Source organism: Choloepus didactylus, chromosome 4 (assembly GCF_015220235.1).
Source record: "Choloepus didactylus isolate mChoDid1 chromosome 4, mChoDid1.pri, whole genome shotgun sequence".
NCBI lineage: Eukaryota > Metazoa > Chordata > Mammalia > Pilosa > Megalonychidae > Choloepus > Choloepus didactylus.
The window spans coordinates 17,657,332-17,678,081 of record NC_051310.1 but is presented as its reverse complement, the minus strand read 5'-3'; the positions used below and the strand labels follow the sequence as shown (position 1 = coordinate 17,678,081).

General features: G+C 40.1%; 1 protein-coding gene across 5 annotated transcripts in view; it reads right to left on the bottom strand.

The window, feature by feature from the left end:
- TTC7B (tetratricopeptide repeat domain 7B) overlaps positions 1–20,750 on the bottom strand; it is a 294,097-nt gene that overhangs the window by 136,972 nt on the left and 136,375 nt on the right. For all 5 annotated transcript variants that reach the window (XM_037832063.1, XM_037832064.1, XM_037832065.1 and 2 more), the window contains 3 exons: positions 15,215–15,387; positions 4,100–4,163; positions 197–334 (listed from right to left, as the gene is read on the bottom strand). In XM_037832063.1, coding sequence (XP_037687991.1) covers positions 197–334; positions 4,100–4,163; positions 15,215–15,387 — 375 coding nt within the window. The remainder of the gene's footprint in view (positions 1–196; positions 335–4,099; positions 4,164–15,214; positions 15,388–20,750) is intronic.

Below are 20,750 nucleotides of genomic sequence, written 5' to 3'. Positions count from 1 at the left end.
GAGGTCCACATGGTTTAGTTCAAACCCCCATTTTACAGAGGAGGAAACCAAAGTTAAATGTCTGGCCTAAGATCACATGGATGCCAGTGACATAGGTGGGCCCAGGAACCGCTCTCAGGCTCTTCCCATGCCACTAGTGCCACCCCCCCCCCCCCCCCCCCCCCGCCTCGAGGGCCACCAGTCTCAACTGCTGTACCTCCGAGAGCATCTCATACTGGCCTCTTCTTCCCAGAGCAATGGTCAGCAAATCGTAGACCACAGACGCGCTCTGCAGACTGATGAGACGGTCGCTCTTGTGCTCAGGGATCCTGCTCAGCACAGCGTCGCGATTGGCCTGAGAACACGGAAGAGAGGCAGATGGTGAGCCAGCCCGTGCACACAGCTGCCATGTGTGCTCCAGGAGCCACATCTGCCCTCCTGCTCCCAACAGTCTGCCAGGGTCTGGAGATGAGGGCAGGAGAGGGTAAGCGGCTCATCCCCTCAGGTCACCCCTTCAAGATCCCCAGAGCATCACAGCACCCGGTGTGTGGTGCCATCCAAACACTGATACCTGGCAGTTGTGATCCCAGTACCTATACCTGTTGAAGGGCATGGAGAGGAAGCTTTGGGGGCCTCTGCAGAGCAGGGTGACAGCCCCTGGGCTCAGATTCACAGACAGCTTTGTTGCAAAACAGCCAAGCTCTGGGGCAGCAGAAACGGGCATCAGGGGGGCCCTGCTGCATCCCACTTGTGGATCCTGCTTCTGCTCTCTATTAAAGAGTGGGAGAAAATTCCCCACACCACATTCCCCATCACCAAATGGTGTCATCAAATTCCATCAGTCCTACAGAGAGGCTTAATACTTTTCCTCTATCATCAGGGCAAAATTCAAATCCCTATATGACACCTTCACTGGAGCAGATCACAAAGACTAATTCAATCTTGTTTAGGGAAGCACAAAACAGATGTAGAAGAGAAAGCAGATTTTCATTTTAAAAGAGAATACCACATAGGACTCAAGAGGACACCTTGCCAATTTCACATCTCTACCGCTTAGCACAGAAATGCATCAGGCACTTTCAAGCTTATTAATCTCATCTATCTAGAAATCAAATGTTCTTTATAGCAACTTGTTTTCATTACCTTTGAAATTTAATTTCTCTATAGACTCCTGCAAACATATCACATTTAATAGAGACTCAACAACTAGTGCATTTTCCTTTTGCCCTAGTAGGGTGTTCAGAATCAATAAAGTTAGACTTCACCTGACTCTTCCCCCTGTTAATGAGTGGAAGCCTCTAGATCCATCCATCCCTAGGAGCAGAGAAAGGGCCCCTGGGTGGGACATGGGGTGCCAGGGTCACTTGTCCCCGAGACTGACGTTTATCTTCCCGTGTGACATTCGGAAAAGCTCCACGCACGCCTTCCCTCTCACTAATGAGGCAAAATGCTTTCTTTTTGCGTGTGAGTCCACAGCATTTACTTTTAGCCACCCATCAGTACTTACTCACTTTAAAACTCCGTGCTCTTAAATGTCAAAGACAAATGAGAATGTATAAGACAGGCCACTTCCTACGAAGTGAGTCATCTCTTATGGAAACAAGCCTGCTCTTGAAGATTTCATTCTAAGTTTTTCTTGTTAGGAGGGCCTTTAGAGCCCAATAAAAAAGCTCTCCAGGGACTAGGGAGTGCTCTAAGAGGTCTCATTTTCTTTATTTGCTATCAATTTTCCATACTAAGACAAATGCCTGGAAGAGAATAAAATAGAGCAATTTTACTATTTATGAGCGATTTTAAAATTATACCAAATGTGTTCTCTTTTAATTTTTAGAGAAAGTCTGTCAGTGTCTTTCCTGAAAGTCTATCTGGTACAATACAGAATCTTAAACAGATCCCGAAATAACAAATAACCCAGAATATTGTCTCTACGGTTGCTGTGCCAATATAATTCTGATAATCCTTTTCTCCTAGGGAAAACTAATTTGATTTGCAGTGAGAAGGCAGTACAATTCCATATGATTTCTTGTGGTTGGAAAGACTATGGGCAAATTTATGTTTCTAAGTTAAAGTCAGAATGAACAAAGAATACAATTTTCTCAAACACCAAAAAAAACAAAACAAAACAGAAAACATGGCACTTCTCATTTTGGTTCTGCAATTGAGTAAAATAATTTTTTATGTAAAAAATAAAAAGCAAGAAGTGAAAGGGCTTCCAAAGACAACTTAATTTAGATTTCTACCTACATATTGGGATGATTTATAGGCAGAACATAATAATTTTGGTTAGAAACCTAATACTTCATATTTACTAATGATGCCATTGGATTTCACCATCCCTGAAGAGATTTTCTGGAAATTAAACAGAGCCAATCTTTCTGTCTCAAAGGGATCTCAATTTTGAGCATTATTAGTTTCTATCATTTCAATTAAGAACAAAAGAATTAGAGACATTGCTCCCAAGATATCTATACTTAGAGCAAGTGTTTTAGAGAGGTGGCCATGTTTCCCAAACTCCAAACTAGAACACATTATCTGATCATGGAACAGAATACCTTCAATCAAAATTGTCCAAGAAATCTAAAATGTATGGACACCGCTGTAACCAGTCAAAGGAGTTTGACCAAGTTTGCCCAAAGGAAACTAACTGTAAGTTGTGAAAAGTCCAGCTTAGGATGAGAGAACGTGAGCCAGGAGGCCAACAGGAGCCATCAAAGAATTGGTGGCAAAGCGTAGTGAGACGTTTTCATTTGAAAAACAGTTACTGAACGCCACCAAGGGCCAGGCCCGTCACGTATGTGCTTTCCCTGACCGTGCCAAGGCAGAGCAGGGGATGTAATGACACCATACTGAGTACTAAGTTACCAGCTGACGGTCTTGGAAAGATGAGCCAAGAGGGCAACCTGTTTCCCTCAGAGGAAGTACGGCCAGTGACATCAAAGAGCTTCCAAATAAAAAGCAGTGGTAACTGAAGCAGTTTTGCTCTTGTAAACACCTCTGGGCCATTTCACAGACCAAGGAAACCCAGAGTTTTAAACTGAGGCAAAAAAGCTACCTTCTTTGACTAATCCCAGCCTCTTCTGATCGCTCCTTGACTCAATGTGTGAATATTCCATTTCTAAGGTTTATTCACTTGTGTATTTCATACCTCTCATTTAACAGTATGCTTGGAGAACAAGGGAGACATCTTCTCTCGCTTTAATTTCCATTCCTTTTTCTCCCCCTCTCTCCTCCTGCCTGCCTGGTGGGAAAGGGAAAGGACACTACTGGAAAGAGCAATAGCCCACAGCATGATGTAGACATTTTGCCTGCTCTGGGCCTCAAGTTCCTCACCTATAAAATGAGGTGAATGGACTTGAGGATCTCTAAGTCCTTTCGGCTCCACAGCCTGCTATTCTGCGCAGGTGCTCAGCACCCACCATTTATTTGCCAGGTATTAATTATTCCAGCACATTCCTCCCTAAGGTTTCAAGCCAGGGACATAATGCCAAGTGCTATACAGAGTGTAGAGAGCCAATAAATGAAGAGCAATGGAATTTTAGACCTAAAATTCTATATCCTGGACAACAACTAAGAAAAATTTCAAAGGAAGCCCCCCCTCTTGAGCCAAAAACCATCTTTGAAAACCTGGGTCTTACACTGCCTGGGGAACAGGTGGAGGAAACAACCTGATCAGGAGGAAGAGAAAATTTCACCAGCTCATGCTATTAAAAAACCAGAGGCTCAAATATACAAGTGATTTTACTCCCCAATTCTCCCTCCCACCAATGCAAATTGAGGTGGCTTGTAGGGGTTACCCTTGGGAGACTTTTTCCTTTTAAAGTTCCTACATGCAGCTGTGTCAGTGTCCAGTAGATGCTTGGTGGATGAGCAAATGAACTACGTGCCTGCTAGCTGCTAAGGGAGGAGAAGCTCTACGCTCAGGACTAACCAAGGGGCATTGCTAGTGAGCCCAAGGAGGAGGAATCACTTTTCTTTTTAATCCTCTACTGGTTTCTCCCACTCAGATATCCCTCTACAAAGGATTCTCCCAAGAGAAGAGTCACCATGTGGATGGGGTCACACTGAACTAGGGACTAGAGAGACAGGAGAAAAGAAAAATCTAAAAACACAGCCCACTTACCATTGATTCACTAATCAGCAATAACAACAGGGCCTCTTCAGTATTTTCTTGAGGACAAAAAATGCTGTATAAAAAAAATCAACTTTGATACATGGCAATTCCAAAATAACACAAAGTACACGACGACTATGAGCAGAATTGAATCAACATTCAAAGCTTCTAGATTTTTATATAGAATCCATGAAAGTACTGTATAATTTGGACTCTTGAATTAACATGATTATTTCTATGGTAATCTATGGAATTTATACATTTTAGCTACTCAACGGCAGGCAGTAGGGTGAAGTAAAGCTATAAAAACCAAGCTAAAAGCCCAAGTACCCTTTGTGCCCATTACGGAGGTAGAAATTTAGAGCACTACAAACTGACATTATCTAAATAATACAAGCTTTCTTCTACACCCATTATGGAGGTATAAATTGCAGACACTTCACTAAACAGAACCCTTACTTGCTAACTGGTGTACCACACATTGTCATTTAGAAGAAATAAAAGATTGGAAGCAACTTTAGAGTTTGAGTAATTTTTCTAATGTTGTAAGAATTTAGTGAGTTATCTTACTCTAACACACTTGTTTTTTATGGGGTGGCATGCAACAGCTGGTCTTATTAATATATTTTATGGAATTTTGGCTGAACTCTGAAATCTTAGATTAAAGAAAAAGTTTTTAAGCTCAATATTGCTTAGAATTACAGAACAGCAAAAACCCAAACACAACCCAAACTGCAACATTCTATATCCTACTTTTTGAACTTTGAGCACTTTTAAAGACCTGCAATATATTTTCCTGTTCCAAAGATATCTAGAATCTTTTGAGTAGAACTGTGAATGCTATCACTAATAGGGACAAACTCAACTTTTTTTCAAGGAATGAAAGAAGAGTTTGCAGTAAAAATGAACTTGGCTAAGAAATTCTTGGATATTTTAGAGATGACTGGATAGACTAAATTTATATCTTCCCAGGGGTAACATTATAATCATTTCATTTAAGGGATGGGAATGACCCTCCCCCCATGATAAAATCTGTTTTCCAAATCATCATAAATACTTGTGCCCTTTGAAGAGCTGGCAATTTTTGTACTGTATCAAAGGAAGATGAAAAGCAAATTAGAAAAAGTACAGTACCTGGCACTTTTATACATTGCTGACATCATCAAAGGTAAGGAACCTGTGGGGTGGTTCCTATTGCTCTCACAGGGCTAAAATTTTATGTAAAGACTGTGGCTGAGAATAAGGAGCAAGCTCTGAGATGTGCAGTGACTTCCTTAAGGAGTCAGCTTGAGGTGATCTGGTTTCTCAGAAGATGGCATACTTCTTTCGCCTTAAATTCAGAAAGGTAGCCTAAAAGGCTCTGAATTCATTGTTCTCCTTCCTTCTCTCCCTCCTTCCCTCCCTCTCTTCAGTAATCATTTCCTGATGTTCTAGTTTGTGCTTACATGCAATTGGGACGCTGGAAATAAAGTAGTAACGTTAACCACTTTTTCATGGCCAGCCAGTTCTGGATCGTCCAGGCTAATTGAAAAGCGAGAGAGTTCATGCTAATTGCGACTTAACACCAGCCAATTCAGTCCATGGATAATCCCCAAATTCCATTTGAGCCATCGGGCATGCCTAAATGCTAGGCTGTGTTATTTTTTTTTTTTTTAACCTGAGTTGCTAACAAATAGCACATTAACTGATTCTAATTCCATTTCCTCTCCCCGCCCTCTCCCGGCAGGCAAGAGGGGTACTAAAGAGCACCACAAAGCTCCCAGGGTTGGCAGGAGGAAGTGGGGAGGGAGGACAAGGGGGGACAGAGGGGAGTTTTAAAACACATGCCTGAAAAACTACACAATGGAGCAGCTCTTCTCAGTAATTTTGACCTCTAGACCCATTTTTGGCGACCCCTTCCCTCTTCCCTGCTCAGGAAGTGTGGGGCTCAGGGTAGAGCGCTGAAAATTGTTGGGATCTTCCTCTTGTGACATTCTCCTCTTGGGGGCCCAGGGGGAGACCTTGGTGTGCCCAGGCCTCAGCCTTGAGGAGTGGGAAACTGAGACCACAGACCCAGAGGAAGCTGCTTAAAGGGCAGGATGGGGGATCAAAGGTGACAGGAGTGCAAACAGCGAGCACAATGAGTGCAAACTCACAGGAGCTGGGTTGCGGGCTGGCGCAGAAGGCAGCAGTGACCACGCACTGGGCCAAGGGTGGTCGTGACACTATTAGGGAAATTCCTGGAGAAGGACAGCCTCTGTAAGAGCCAGAGAATCAAAGCCAAGAAGGGCTGAAGCCATACTCTCTTCCCAAGTCAGTGTCTGTTAAACATACCAAAGCAGACTCTCCTGGCAATCTCAGGTTGGTGTGGGAGGGTGAGAGTAAGAAAGGAAAAGGATTTTAAAAATTAAGAGTGCCTCGATTATCAGGGACTGCTGGCCCCATCTGAGGATTGCCTACAACTCTTCCCTTTTTTTGTCAGTCCAAACAGGTCAAAAATCTACTTATAAAGAGTATTACAAAGAAAGAAGGGTCCTTTGTGCAAACCCACGGAGAGGGTCCCCTGGGCTGGGCTCTGCTGGGTGGACCTGGGGGACCGTGCACAGCGCGTCACCTGGCGGGGCTTCCTTCCCTGCCTCTGGTGAGTGGAGGGGCCTCCCCAGGACAGGTGGGCTGTGTGCGTGGAGGGGAGGAGAGGGCGGCCAACCGGAGGCGCGTGTGGCTGCCCATCAACCCAACTCCAGTTCTGCCACCAAGTAATCGTCTGGACCCTTCATGCCCGTGTCTTTCCACTTTAAACACCTTGCTCACCTTACCAAGACCTCTGCATTGGAACCAGGAGGTTCCGACCTATGTTTAGAACTCCACGATAGTAACTTTCACCTCCCAGGCCTGTGAAGGAGTTTAGCACATTACCTGACACTCCCTAGTGTTCAATAAATCTTTCCTTCTTGGCACTACTGTGGTTTTTAATCTCCTTCTTTACATTGTACTTATTATCTGTGCATTTACTTATCTAAACCATGTCAAAAGCTTTTTTAGAAGGAGGAATACACTGAAAGAAAAATATTTGACCAAAATGCACATGTATGTGCACCAAGACAGGTACAAGAATGTCCATAGCAGGACTATTCCTGTTAGCCCCAAATAAGAAACAGCTCAAATGTCCATCATGAGTAAAGTGGATCAATATCCTGGAGTATATTCATACAAAGGAACACTAGACAACAGTGAGAATGAAGAAAGCAATGCTATATACAAAAACACAAGTGGAACGCATGGAGATAATGTTAGACAAGAGAAGTTAGACATAAAAGAGCACATACTGTATGGTTCCATTTATATAAATTTCAAAAATGGGCCAAACTAATAATTGTGATAGAAGTCAGGATAGGGTTACCCTTGGGCAGGGGGTAGTACCTGGGAAAGGGTACAAAGGGGGTCTCGGGTTCTGGCAATGTCTATTTCTTGATCAGGATGCGAATTATGTGAGTGTGTTCATTTTGTAAAAACTTATAAAGTTGTATACTTTTGATTGGTGTACTTTTCTCCATGTTGTGCTTCAATAAAAGGCTTGATTAGAATAAGTAAACAAAAGCCAATCAAGTCTTTCATAGAAAGGCCCAGAAGAAAGGAAGCAAGAAGGCTCATGACATGTGATCCCTCTCCTCTCTTGTATCAAAATTTTATTTACTTTAAAAATTCTTGCTGGGGAGAGAATGAGCATCCTGAATCCATTTCATGTCCATGTCACAGTGAAGGGACCCGGGCTTTCCGGCAGAGCCTGCTTTTTAGTTATATTCCATTTTGAAGAACTATTCTGAATGGTCCTTGTGGTTTGCTGGAATTGGAAGAATTTATGACAGCTAAATTTTGCTTTGTATTCATATTTCTCACAAGAGTTTGGGGAACGGGGGAGTTTGGTGCTACTGGCCAAAATGAGGTTTGTATATTTCTATGAATTCCTTTTGTCACCTCCTAGGCAGCACAACTCAGTTGGTGAAAATGTCCTTTCTACCATAGTATTGAATGATCAGATAGTGCTACCTTGGTAATAAGGGAGCCCTGAGACAAATAAAAGCCCAAAACGCTTCCTCTCTTTAACTAATAAATCACGAGTGGGACTGTGAACATGCAAAATTACAAAGTTTAAACAAAGAAACAAAAACAAGGAAATAATAAATTAATGTGGAAATTAATGAAATAGAGAATAGACATACAATAGAGACATAATAAAATAAAAAACTGGTTTATCAAGAAGATCAACAAAATTGACAAACCTTTACCTAGAATGATGAAAATAGAGGGAAGACTCAAATCACTAAAATCAGAAATGAACAAGGGGACATTACTAACAACCTTATAGAAATAAAAAGAATTATAAGAGAATACTAGGAATGACTGCATACCAACAAATGAGATAACTTAGATGAAATGGATAAGTTTCTATAAAGATGCGGTCTATAAGAGCAGACTCAAGAAGAAATAGAAAATTTGAATGGCTCTAGAACAAGCAATTTGTATAAAAAAATTTCCCAAGAAGAAAAGCCCAGGACCAGATGACTTCACTGGCGAATTCTACCAAACACTCAAGAAGAATTAATACCAACTCTTCACAAAGTCTTTCAAAGAATAGAAGAGGAGGGAGCTCATCCCATTTCATTTTATGAGGCTGGTATTGCCCTTATACCAAAACCAGACAAAGCTATTGCAAGAAAATTATAAAGCAATATCTCTTATGAATGCAAATACATATATCCTCTGCAAAATACTAGCAAATTGAATCCAAGCTGTGTAATCGTCCACATCAATAGAATAACGGATAAAATCCACATGATCATCCCAACAGAAAATCCAGAAAAAGCACTTGACAAAATTCAACACCCCTTCATGATAAAAATACTCATCAAACTAACAAAAAAGGGACTGCCCTCAATCTGATAAAGGCCATATATGAAAACCCATGGCTACATCATATTTAATGATGAAAGAAGATGTTTCACCCCTAAGTTCAAGAACAAGACAAGGATATCCATTCTTGCCCCTTCTATTCAACATTGTACTGGAGATTCTAGCCAGGGCAATTAGGAAAGAAAATGAAATAAAAGGCATCCAGATTGGAAAAAAAGAAGCAAAACTACCTCTATTTGCAAATGACATAATTTTATACATAGAAAATCCTAAGGAATCCACTAAAAAACTGTTAAAACTAATAAATGAGTTCAGGTTGCAGGATACAAAACCAATATACAAAAATCAAATACATTTCTATAGACTCGCAATAAACAATCTGAAAATGAAGTTAAGAAAACAATTCCATTTACAATAGTAAAAAAAATGATAAAATCTTAGGAATAAACTTAACAAAATAAGTTTAAACTTTATACCCTGAAAACTACAAATCATTATTGAAAGAGATTAAAGAGGAAGTAAGTAAATGGAAAGACACCCCATTTTCATGGATCAGAAGATTTAGTATCATTAAGATAGCAATATGCCCCAAATTGATCTACAGATTTGATGCAATCCCTAACAAAATCCCAACTGCCCTTTTTTTTTTTATGTAGAAATTGACAAGCTGACCTTAAATTCATATGGAAATGCAAGGGATTGGGGAGTTGGGAGGCAATGTGTTTCTTTTTGGGATAAAGAAAATGTTCTAAAATTGATTGTGGTGATGGACAGCAGAATTAGGCAAAAATACTACAAGCCATTGAACTGTACACTACAAATGGGTGAATTATATGGTATGTGAACTATGACTCAAAAAGCCTGTTCTTAAAAGAAAAGTTCTTAAAAGAAATCCTGATGGTATGTATCTGTATAGCATAAAACGTGTGACTCAGCAACCATTCTTGGTATGGGAATGCCCCCTACTAATTACCGCCTTTTCGAGATCTGCATTTTGCCTCCATAATCCTCCTAGTACAGATGAAGAAGCCGATGTTAGAAGAGTGACAAAGCCTCAGGTTCTGGCAGCCAGCACTGTGACCTTTTGTGCCTTCCAGAGGTGAAAATAGCATGTGTGAATAGCACCAACAGACCTAGAGCTCCATTCACGTATCAAATATGATTTGGGGGTAAGGGTAGGGGGCAAGAACTGAGCTCTTAAGTGTACCTGGAACTTTGGCTATTGAAAAGCATCTAAGCCAGAAAAAATATCTAGTGTCTATTTTTAAGATATAAATATCACTTTTTAAAAATGAACCCCGTCTTGATGAATGTGGACCCGGCATCATGGGACTGAGAGTATCTTCTTGACCAAAAAGGGAATGCAAAATGAGACGAAATGGTTTCAGTGGCTGAGAGATTCCAAATGGAGTCGAGAGGTCACTCTGGTGGACATTCTTATGCACTATATAGATAACACCTCTTAGGCTTTAATGTATTGGAATAGCTAGAAGTAAATACCTGAAACTACCAAACTCCAACCCAGCAGTCTGGACTCCTGAAGACAATTATTTAATAATGTAGATTACAGGGGGTGACAGTGTGATTGTGAAGACCTTGTGGATCACACCCCCTTTATCTAGTGTATGGATGAGTGGAGGAATGGGGATAAAAACTAAAGGACAAATGGGGTGGGATGGGGGGATGATTTGAGTGTTCTTTTCTCACTTTTATTTTTTATTCTTGTTCTGTTTCTTTCTGATGTAAGGAAAATGTTCAGAGATAGATTGTGGTGATGAACGCATAACTATGTTATCATACTGTGGACAGTGGATTGTATATCATGGATGATTGTATGGTGTGTGAATATATTTCAATAAAACTGAATTTAATAAAAATAAATAAATAAATAAATAAAAAAGAAAAGAAAACATTAAAAAAAAAAAAAAAAAAATGAACCCCGTCTCAACAGACAAATGAAAAGGGATTGAATCAGTAATCAAAAACCTCCCAACAAAGAAAAACTCAGGACCAGATGGCCTCACTGGTGAATTTTAGCAAATATTCAAAGAAGTATTAACACCAATCTTTCTCAAACTCTTCCAAAAAAACTGAAGAGGAGGGAATACTCCTAAGGCAGATTGAGTTACATACTTCAGAGAAAGCACATTAAGTCACATTCCTGTGGGTGTGAACCCATTGTAATTAGGACCTTTCAGAGATGTTATTTGTGGTTAAGGTGTGACCAAATGAATCAGAATGGGTCTTAATCCCATTACTGGAGGACTATGAAGAGAAAGCATGGGGAGGAGCCAGAAGCTGCAAGTCAATGGAACCAGAAGAGAAAGGAAAGACATCACCATGTGATGGGAAAGCCAAGGAACCCAAAGATTTCCAGCCAGCCAGAATGCTACTGGCCTGGGAGAAAACAAGCCTTTTAGCCTCTGAAACCATGAACCAATAAATTCCTGTTAAGCCATTATGTGGTATATTTGTGGTATATTTTCTGTGGTAATACCATTCTGTGGTAGTTGTCATAGCAGATGGAAAACTAAGACAACTTCCTAACTCACTCTATAAGGTCAGCATCACCCAACTATCAAGGCCAGATAAAGATATCACCCAAAAATTACAGACCATTTTCCCTTAATGGATATAAATGCAAAAATGCAAAACAAAATATTAGTGAACTGAATCTAAAAGCACATTAAAAGGATTATACAAATAGGATTTATCCCAGGAATGCAAGGGTGGTTCAACATAATAAAAGCAATCAATGTAACACACCACATTAATAGAATAAAGGAGAAAACCCACATGATCATCTCAATGGATGCAAAAAAGGCATTTGACAAAATCCAGCACCCTTTCTTGACTAAAAACCCTCAGGAAAGTAGGAAAAGAAGGGAACTTCTTCAATATTATAAAGGGTATATGTGAAAAATCCACAGCTAACATCATACACAATGGCAAAAGAGTGAGAGCTTTCCTCCTAAGGTCAGGAACGAAACAGTAATATTCACCACTGCAATTCAACATTGTACTGCAATGTTCAGGCCAGAGCAATTTGGCAAGAAAAAGAAATAAAAAGCATCAAAATTGGAAAGGAAGAAGGAAAACTATCCAGGAAAACTATCTTATTCACAGATGACATGATCCTATATTTAGAAAATCCCAAAGAATCTACAAGAAAGCTACTAGAGCTAATAAATGAATTCAGCGAAATGGCAGAGTACAAGATCATACAAAACCAGTGGTGTTTCTATACACCAACAATGAACAATCCAAAAAGGAAACCGAGAAAACAATTCCATTTACAGTAACAAACCAAAAGAATTAAATGTCTAGGAATAAATTTAACCAAGGACGTAAAGGACTTGTATACAACAATGACAAACTGTAAATCACTGCTGAAAGAAACTAAAGAAGACCTAAATAAACAGAAAGACAAATTGTGTTCATCAACTGGAAGACTTAATATTGTTATGATGTCATACTACCTAGTGACTTACAGATTCATTGCAATTGCAATCAAAATTCTAACAGCCTTCTTTACAGAAATAGAAAAGCCAATCACTGAATTCATATGGAAGGGCAAGAGACCCTGATTAGCCAAAACCATCTTGAAAAAGAAAAACAAAGTTGGAGGATTCATACTTTCCAATTTCAAAATTTATTACAAAGTTACAGTAATCAAAACAGTGTGGTACTGGCACAAGGACATACAAATAGACCAATGGAATAGATTTGAGAGTTCAGAAATAAATCTTCACATCTATGGTCAACTGATTTTTGACAAGAGTACCAGGTCCACCAAATGGAGAAAAAATAGTCTCTTTTGTGCTGGGAAAAATAGACCCCTACCTCACACCCCACACAAAAATTAAGTCAATACGGATCAAGGACCTAAAATATAAGAGCTAATACCACTGAACTCTTAGAAGAAAACACTGGGACAAATCTTCATGACCTTGGATTCAGCAGTGGATTCTTAGCTATGACACCAAAAGCATGAGTAACAAAAGAAACAATAGACATGACTTCATCAAAATTAAAAATTTTTTGCATTAAAGGATATTAAGAATATGAAAAGACAACCCACAGAATGGAAGAAAATATGTGGAAACCATATATCAGATAAGGGTTTAATATCTAGCATATATAAACAAGTCAAGAACAAAAAGATGAACAACCAAATTAAAAAACTAGGAAAAGACTTGACTTGACATTTTTTCAAAGAAGATATACAAATGGCCAATAAGCACATAAGATGCTTAACACACCATCAGCCACTAGGGAAATGCAAATCAAACCCACAGTGGGATACCACTTCACACATACTAGAATGGCTATTATTAAAACAAAAGAAAACAACAACAGCAACAAAAAAACAGAAAAAAAACAAGTGCTGGCAAGGATATGGAGAAATAGGAACCCACATACATTGTTGGTGGGAATGTAAAATTGTGCAGCTGCTTGGAAAACAGTTTGACAGTTTCTCAAAAACTTAAACATAGAATTACCACATGGCCACGGATATACCCAAAAGAATCAAAAGCAGGGACTCAAACAAATATTTGTATACCCGTGTTCCTAGCAGCATTACTCACAATCGCCAAGAGGTGGAAGCTGCCCAAGTGTCTATCAACTGAAGAATGGATAAACAAAATGTGCTCTATTCACACAATGGAATATTATTCAGCCATTAAAAGGAATGAAGTTCTGACCCACGCTACAACATGGATGAACCTTGAAGACATAATGTTGCGTGAAATAAGCCAGACACAAAAGGTCAGATATTGTATGATTTCAATTGTATGAAATACCTGGAATATGCAAATTCAGAGAGACAGAAAATAGATCACAGGTTCCCAGGGGCATGGGGTAGTAGGGTGAAGGGAAATGAGGAGTTAGTGCTTAATGAGTACAGAGCTTCTGTTTAGGGTGACAAAAAAGTTTTGGTAATGGATGATGGTAGCACAATATTGTGAATGTAATTAATACCACTGAACTGAATACTTGAAAGTGGCTAAAATGGGAAATTTTATGTTGCATATATTACCCCAATAAAAATTTTTTAAAAAAAGAACCCAAAACCTGCTTCTAGTTAGCTCATAATGAGGGAGTCAGCATTTTTAAAGTGAGAGTTTGGGACGTGCTAGAACAGATGATTTATGAATCCAGGTATTGATTAAGGATCATGAATTAAGCAAACTTATGCTTCAACAAGGCCAAGGAAAAAGGGGTTGAAAACTAAAATAAACCAGCCTAGGGGAAAAGATAATGATACAATATGGTCATCTTTCTGAAGCAATGCAAGAAATGCCAACTGAATAAGAAGACGTTGAAGGAGAGAAATGCCAGGGTCAACTTAGGAGGATTAAGAAGCGGCTGCCTTGGGAAAATGCAATCCTTTCTGGATGTCACACATATACCAGTTATCTAGTTCATCCCCATCAGGGCTTTCTCTGAGGCCTCCAAAGCAGCAGCCTGCAGTCTCTCACCCTTTTACCAATTTGATAACAACCCAAGAGGTTTTCCATATGCGTTTCCATATGTGTGCTCCCCTTTCATCAAGTGGAGAGTCTGAAGGGCCTTGCCTTACCCCTTGCAGGATCAGGCAAAGATGGGGATTGAAGGCCCTGACAGGAGGAGTCAGGAATGAGTCAACATCCCCTCCACGCCTTGACCAGGAGAAGGCTTGGCTGAGACTGTAGTAGTTCTCTGGCCCATTTTCTCCAAAAGTGATCAACTCCCAAATTTAAAACTTAAAAACATAAGGACGTTCTAAAGAACCATCATGTTCCCATCACCTGCAAATTATTTAATTCTCCTTCTTCTTATATCTAGTTGAGTTTAAAACAAGTTTTTTTAAACAAAAGGATTAAGCCCTTGCTGAAGAAAAGAAAAAAACGTTAGCTCTGGCTTGCAAATAGCCTTGCCACTGGGTGTTGTGTAACACTGGGGTTCTTATAATAAGTGAAATGAGAATCCCCAAGACCAAAAGTGATTGCTGAGAATGGCAGCCAATTACTGAGATGAGAGCATTTTCCTACTTAAAAAGTCCCCACTAGCGCTCAGAGATTTGCTGAAGTTATGAAAAGCCGTGGGTCTCCATTAAGTTGGTAATGAGACTTGTTCATCTGATTCTCTTTTAGGGAAGAAAATCTCCCCTGCTACTTAAACTCATGCTTGAATTTTCCCTAAGTTTCCCACCTCTCCCCTAACCTACAGTTAGGACATCAACTCCCATACTTCTCTCCTGAGTAGACGCGGGCTCTCCGAGTGAGGGTGTAGGTTTTGGTGTTTGCTCCTTTCCGAAGAGGATCATCCAGAGGTGACTGGCACGGTGGGTCCTCCAGAGGGTTCCAGTAGCTCTGCTCACACATACCCCGCAGCAAGATCTCCGCCAACTGCCTGGCTATTGTCTGGGGACACAAAGGAGGAAAGGCATAGCCATGAAGCTACTTTATACTTTTCATTCATTCGTTCATTCATTCCATAAATACTTATCAATCATTACTTTGTGCTAGGCACTATTCCAACACTCAAAATCAAGGATTTCTATGTCTATGATGAAAATTACATCAGTTTATGACCAAAAAAGGAAAAAGAAAATATGACATACTAATGTATTTTAACTTATTTTTTTAATTCACAGTTTTTAAAATGCCACCCTACCTCACACTCTGGAACACTAAACATGTTTTATACCTGAAACAACTGAAACTCTTAGCTCAGCTCTTTTCTAAGAGCTCTTATAAATAACGAGTGCCCTGCAGATATTTCATCACCTTCCAACACTGTCCGCTAAAGCCCAACTCTGGCAGAAAGCCAGTACTTGACCTAGATGATGTTGTCCCTGAAAAATCTCTTCATGGCTGATGAGAAGTCCACTGCAGATCTTAGGCCATCTCTGTCCACTGCAGATCTTAGGTTGGCTCTGTCCACTGTAGATCTTAGACCATCTCTGTCCACTGAAGATCTTAGGCCGTCTCTGTCCACTGCAGATCTTAGGCCATCTCTGTCCACTGCAGATCTTAGACCATCTCTGTCCACTGCAGATCTTAGGCTGTCTCTGTCCACTGCAGATCTTAGGTTGGCTCTGTCCACTGTAGATCTTAGACCATCTCTGTCCACTGTAAATCTTAGGCCCTCTCTGTCCACTGCAGATCTTAGACCATCTCTGTCCACTGCAGATTGTAGGCTGTCTCTGTCCACTGCAGATCGTAGGCCATCTCTGTCCACTGCAGATCTTAGGCCGTCTCTGTCCACTGCAGATCTTAGACCGTCTCTGTCCACTGCAGATCTTAGGCTGTCTCTGTCCACTGCAGATCTTAGACTATCTCTGTCCACTGTAGATCTTAGGCTGTCTCTGTCCACTGCAGATCTTAGACTGCCTCCTTTCTCCAATGTGCCAAGGGCCAGACCTTCCATGGTCCCCACCCCTGCATGCTGTTCCCAGTGTGCTCTGGGCCCCCAGCCCCAGAAGCTCCCATTGGCCTTGTACAGCAGAGAAGACAAAGTGGGGGCTGTGGCTACTGAGCAAAAAAGAGCTTTCTTCAAAGCTGGATGGGCTCTCCTTTCTCACTGTGAAAACCTAAGGTGGATGCAGATCACTTTGTCTTTCAAAATCTTCTGTAACTCCATTGTCAAGAACAGTACCATGTATTTGGGGAGGAGGGGGCACTGGTAGCACATACTAAGATGTATTTTGTTGATTGATGCATATCACTTCATTTACTTCAGAATTTTCCAGTGACGAAGAAGAGGAGAAATTAAAAAAAATCCTCTGAAAACACAAGAACTGAGCCCCAAGGATAGTCCAAGCTACCCTATGATCAGGCAGAGGTAACACAATACAACTTCAACCAGAAGGTTTTTCTGCCAGGTTTCAGCACTGTCTGGAAGACGGAGACAAAACAATGCTGATATTCCCTGAGAAAGAGACTTTTAAAATAAATATGTGCCAAAGAGAAGTCTGTTAGGCATTCATCCATGTGAAATCTCTCAAAACATCACAAGGAAACTTAAATGCAACCAAATTACCAGCTTAGTGGATTCTGACAAAGGCAAATTTTCTTGATTACTCGCAAGACCCACTGACTTTAAATGTCTATGAAAATGTGAAATTAAATGAACTCCTATATCCCGAACCAAGCAATCTGTAAAGATCTCATAAGACAATTTTCAGGACCTAAAGTTTCTGAATTATTTTCCTCAACTTTCCATTAAAGTTTCATTTTTATCTCATTTCAATCATTTAAGCTAATGGCTACTGCTGAACACTTCAACTGGCAAAGATAACCTGCACTCACCATAACTGAAAAATAAATTTTAAAAGAAGAAAAAATGAACAAGGAGCTTCACTTTCTGGATCTATCTGCAATGGAGGGATTCTAAAGTTTCTTCCTTAAACATGTGCTTGTCTACTACTAGACAGCTCATGCTAGTTCACGTTTTCCCTCAGGACATTAACCTTCTAGAGGGATTGTTGTAAATGAGATTTTGAGGTGACTGCGTATTTTAAAGGTAACAAATCAGCAGTACACTTTGGATTATGAAGGATGCTTGGTTGTGTCCAGTAAAAATTCAAAGAAGTTCAGAAAAAGATAAACATGAGAAATTACCAGCAAGATCACCAATATCCTATGATACCTTTTACCTTTTATACTTGATCTACATTTAGCTTGTAGTTTAAATGTTTAAATTGTTGTTAACTGTCAAATAAATTCAGAATTGAAAGAGGAAAGGGAGAGAAATGGGCCCAAAACAAGGCCTGGATGATTACGTGCACACTTGGTCATTCAGTGTACTTTTTCTTTTCCAGATTTTTTATTATGGTGAAATTCACTTAACATAAATATACCATTTTAACCATTTTAAAGGGTACAATTCAGTGGCATCTAATACATTCACAATGCTGTGCAATCATCATAATATCTAGTTCCAAAACATTTTCAACACCCCAAAAGGAAACCCCATACCCTTTACACAATCACTTCCTTCCCCCCACGCCCCCCTCCCCAGACCCTGGCAACCACTAATCTGCTCCTGCCTCCAGGGATCTGTCTATTCTGGACATTTCACATAAAGGGAATTACTCAATATGCGACCTTTTGTGTCTGGCTTATTCCACTTAGCCCAATGTTTTCAAGGTTCATCTGTGTCGTCGCATGTATCAGAACTTCTTTCTTTTTTATGACTGAATAATATTCCACTGTGTGGATATAGTACATTTTGTTTATCCACTCATCCATGGATGGACATTTGGGTTGTTTTCACCTTTTGGCTACTGTGAATAGTGCTGCTATAAACATCTATGTACAAGTTATTGTTTCAAAATCTGTTTTTAATTCTTTGGGGTATATACCAAGGAGCGGTAATTGCTGTAAACATACTTTTAAATCCTTCTCTGCTATGGTGTCATACTAGATAGCGTTTACATGGCAACTTTTCCAGCTCATGAAAATATCACAAATTTGCAATTATCAACTAACCTAGAAAGAATCCTATAGTTACTCAGGCTGACAGAACCCTCTCTTAATGGCATCAGCTGCAGAAGCATTCGGAGGTCCAGTATAAACCAGGATACCAGTGAATAAGACCCAGTCATTGCTTCTCAACTAGGGTGAGTGTATATCTCCAAAGATCTTCAGATGACTCTGACGTACACCTTTGGTTAGACACTCAAAGCATTAGGAACAGTTTACCTCAGGTCTCTTGAAGATCATCAAGCAAGCCAACAGCACACTTGCACCTCAAGTGCGACATAATGGGCAAGTGTCTCTCCAGTGTTAACCTAACCAGTTAACGGCCGACCATGTTCGGGGGCAGCCCCAGTCCACTAGACTTTCCTTAGGAGCCCCTCCACTGTCCAGAAGAGACCCTCCTCCTTTCCTTCCTCAAACATCTCTAGTCAGAATCCTAGCTCTTAGGATTTTCAAGTTAAAATACACTGATTTGAAAATCATAAACCTTAGACAATACTGGAAGATATTCTCTAATTCAGAAAAATAACATGGAAGTAAGCACAGGCAAATCCTCTTGGTGTATTTGGTGTAACTGTACCTTTTATGGGGAGAAATCACTAATTTCCTTAATTATATATATATATTTCTTTAGTATCTACTACATGAACAAATGCTCCATATTTAAGGAATTTTTAAAGACTAGCTTTTTGTTTGTTTGTTTGTTTTTAATTCATTTTATTGAGATATATTCACATACCACGCAGTCATACAAAACAAATCGTACATTCGATTGTTCACACTACCATTACACAGTTGTACATTCATCACCAAAATCAATCCCTGACACCTTCATTACCACACACACAAGAATAACAAGAATAATAATTAAAGTGAAAAAGAGCAATTAAAGTAAAAAAGAACACTGGGTGCTTTTGTCTGTTTGTTTGTTTGTTTCCTTCCCCCATTTTTCTACTCATCCATCCATAAACTAGACAAAGGGGAGTGTGGTCCTTACGGCTTTCCCAATCCCATTGTCACCCCTCATAAGCTACATTTTTATACAATCACCTTCAAGATTCATGGGTTCTGGGTTGTAGTTTGATAGTTTCAGGTATCTACCGCCACCTACCCCAATTCATTAGAACCTAAAAATCGTTGTCTATATTGTGTGTAAGAGTGCCCACCAGAGTGACCTCTCGGCTCCTTTTCGAATCTCTCTGCCACTGAAGCTTATTTCATTTCCTTTCATTTCCCCTTTTTGGTCAAGAAGATGTTCTCCATCCCACGATGCCAGGTCTACATTCCTCCCCGGGAGTCATATTCCATGCTGCCAGGGAGATTCACTCCCCTGGGTGTCTGATCCCACGTAGCGGGGAGGGCAGTGATTTCACCTTTCAAGTTGGCTTAGCTAGAGAGAGAGGGCCACATCTGAGCAACAAAGAGGCATTTGGGAGGAGGCTCTTAGGCACAATTATAGGGAGGCGTAGCCTCTCCTTTGCAGCAACAGTAAAGACTAGCTTTTTAATGCGCATTCAAAAAAGTTATAACAACACTTGCTAATTTAATCAGTTACTTTCATTGTGCTTCCAAATCGCAAAAGGAGCTGTTCATACTGACCAGTAGAAAAGTATTATGGAATGCTAGGAGTAGATCAATTAGAGAGAAAAGATATTTGGCAAAATTTTATCCATAGTCTTGCAGGGATTTTTTTCCTTAAAGAACCCTATAAATCAAAAAGTTTTATTTGAACTTCTTAAGGCACCTATAAATCATGTCAATATATAAATACATATCTAAGAAGAAATGAGTTCTTAGTGCAATGTGTGTGTGTGCAAGGTTTGTGTGTGTTTAAAGTTGCTCATCTTGTCTCGGCCCCATAAATGTGGGAATTATTCTACAGCTTAGCCATCTGGCCTTACAATTTGTATGTCCATACCCTAATACTCTGGAGATACCATGATGACACAGCTTCACTTAGAAACCCTTTCCTGTGACAGGGATCTCTTAGCCTTGCCCAGCTGAATACTCTCCCACAGCATTTGAAGGAATCAAGATAAACAGAGGACATTAGCATGGATGACAAAAGACAAAAGAAACTGCAATCTCACATGGGGTTGCTACATTGATTGTGACATGTGGCACTTGCTTCCTTTCTAGTTAGCACCAGGCCTTCACTCAAACACCCAATGGCTATGGCTCACTAATGAACCTTGCCATAGGAAAGTGGAAGAATTATCAAGAAGAGAGAGAGCCAAGCTGCTGATCAAACAGTTAATCTATATTTACTCATATTTCTCTTCTAAGTTTTATGGTCAGTA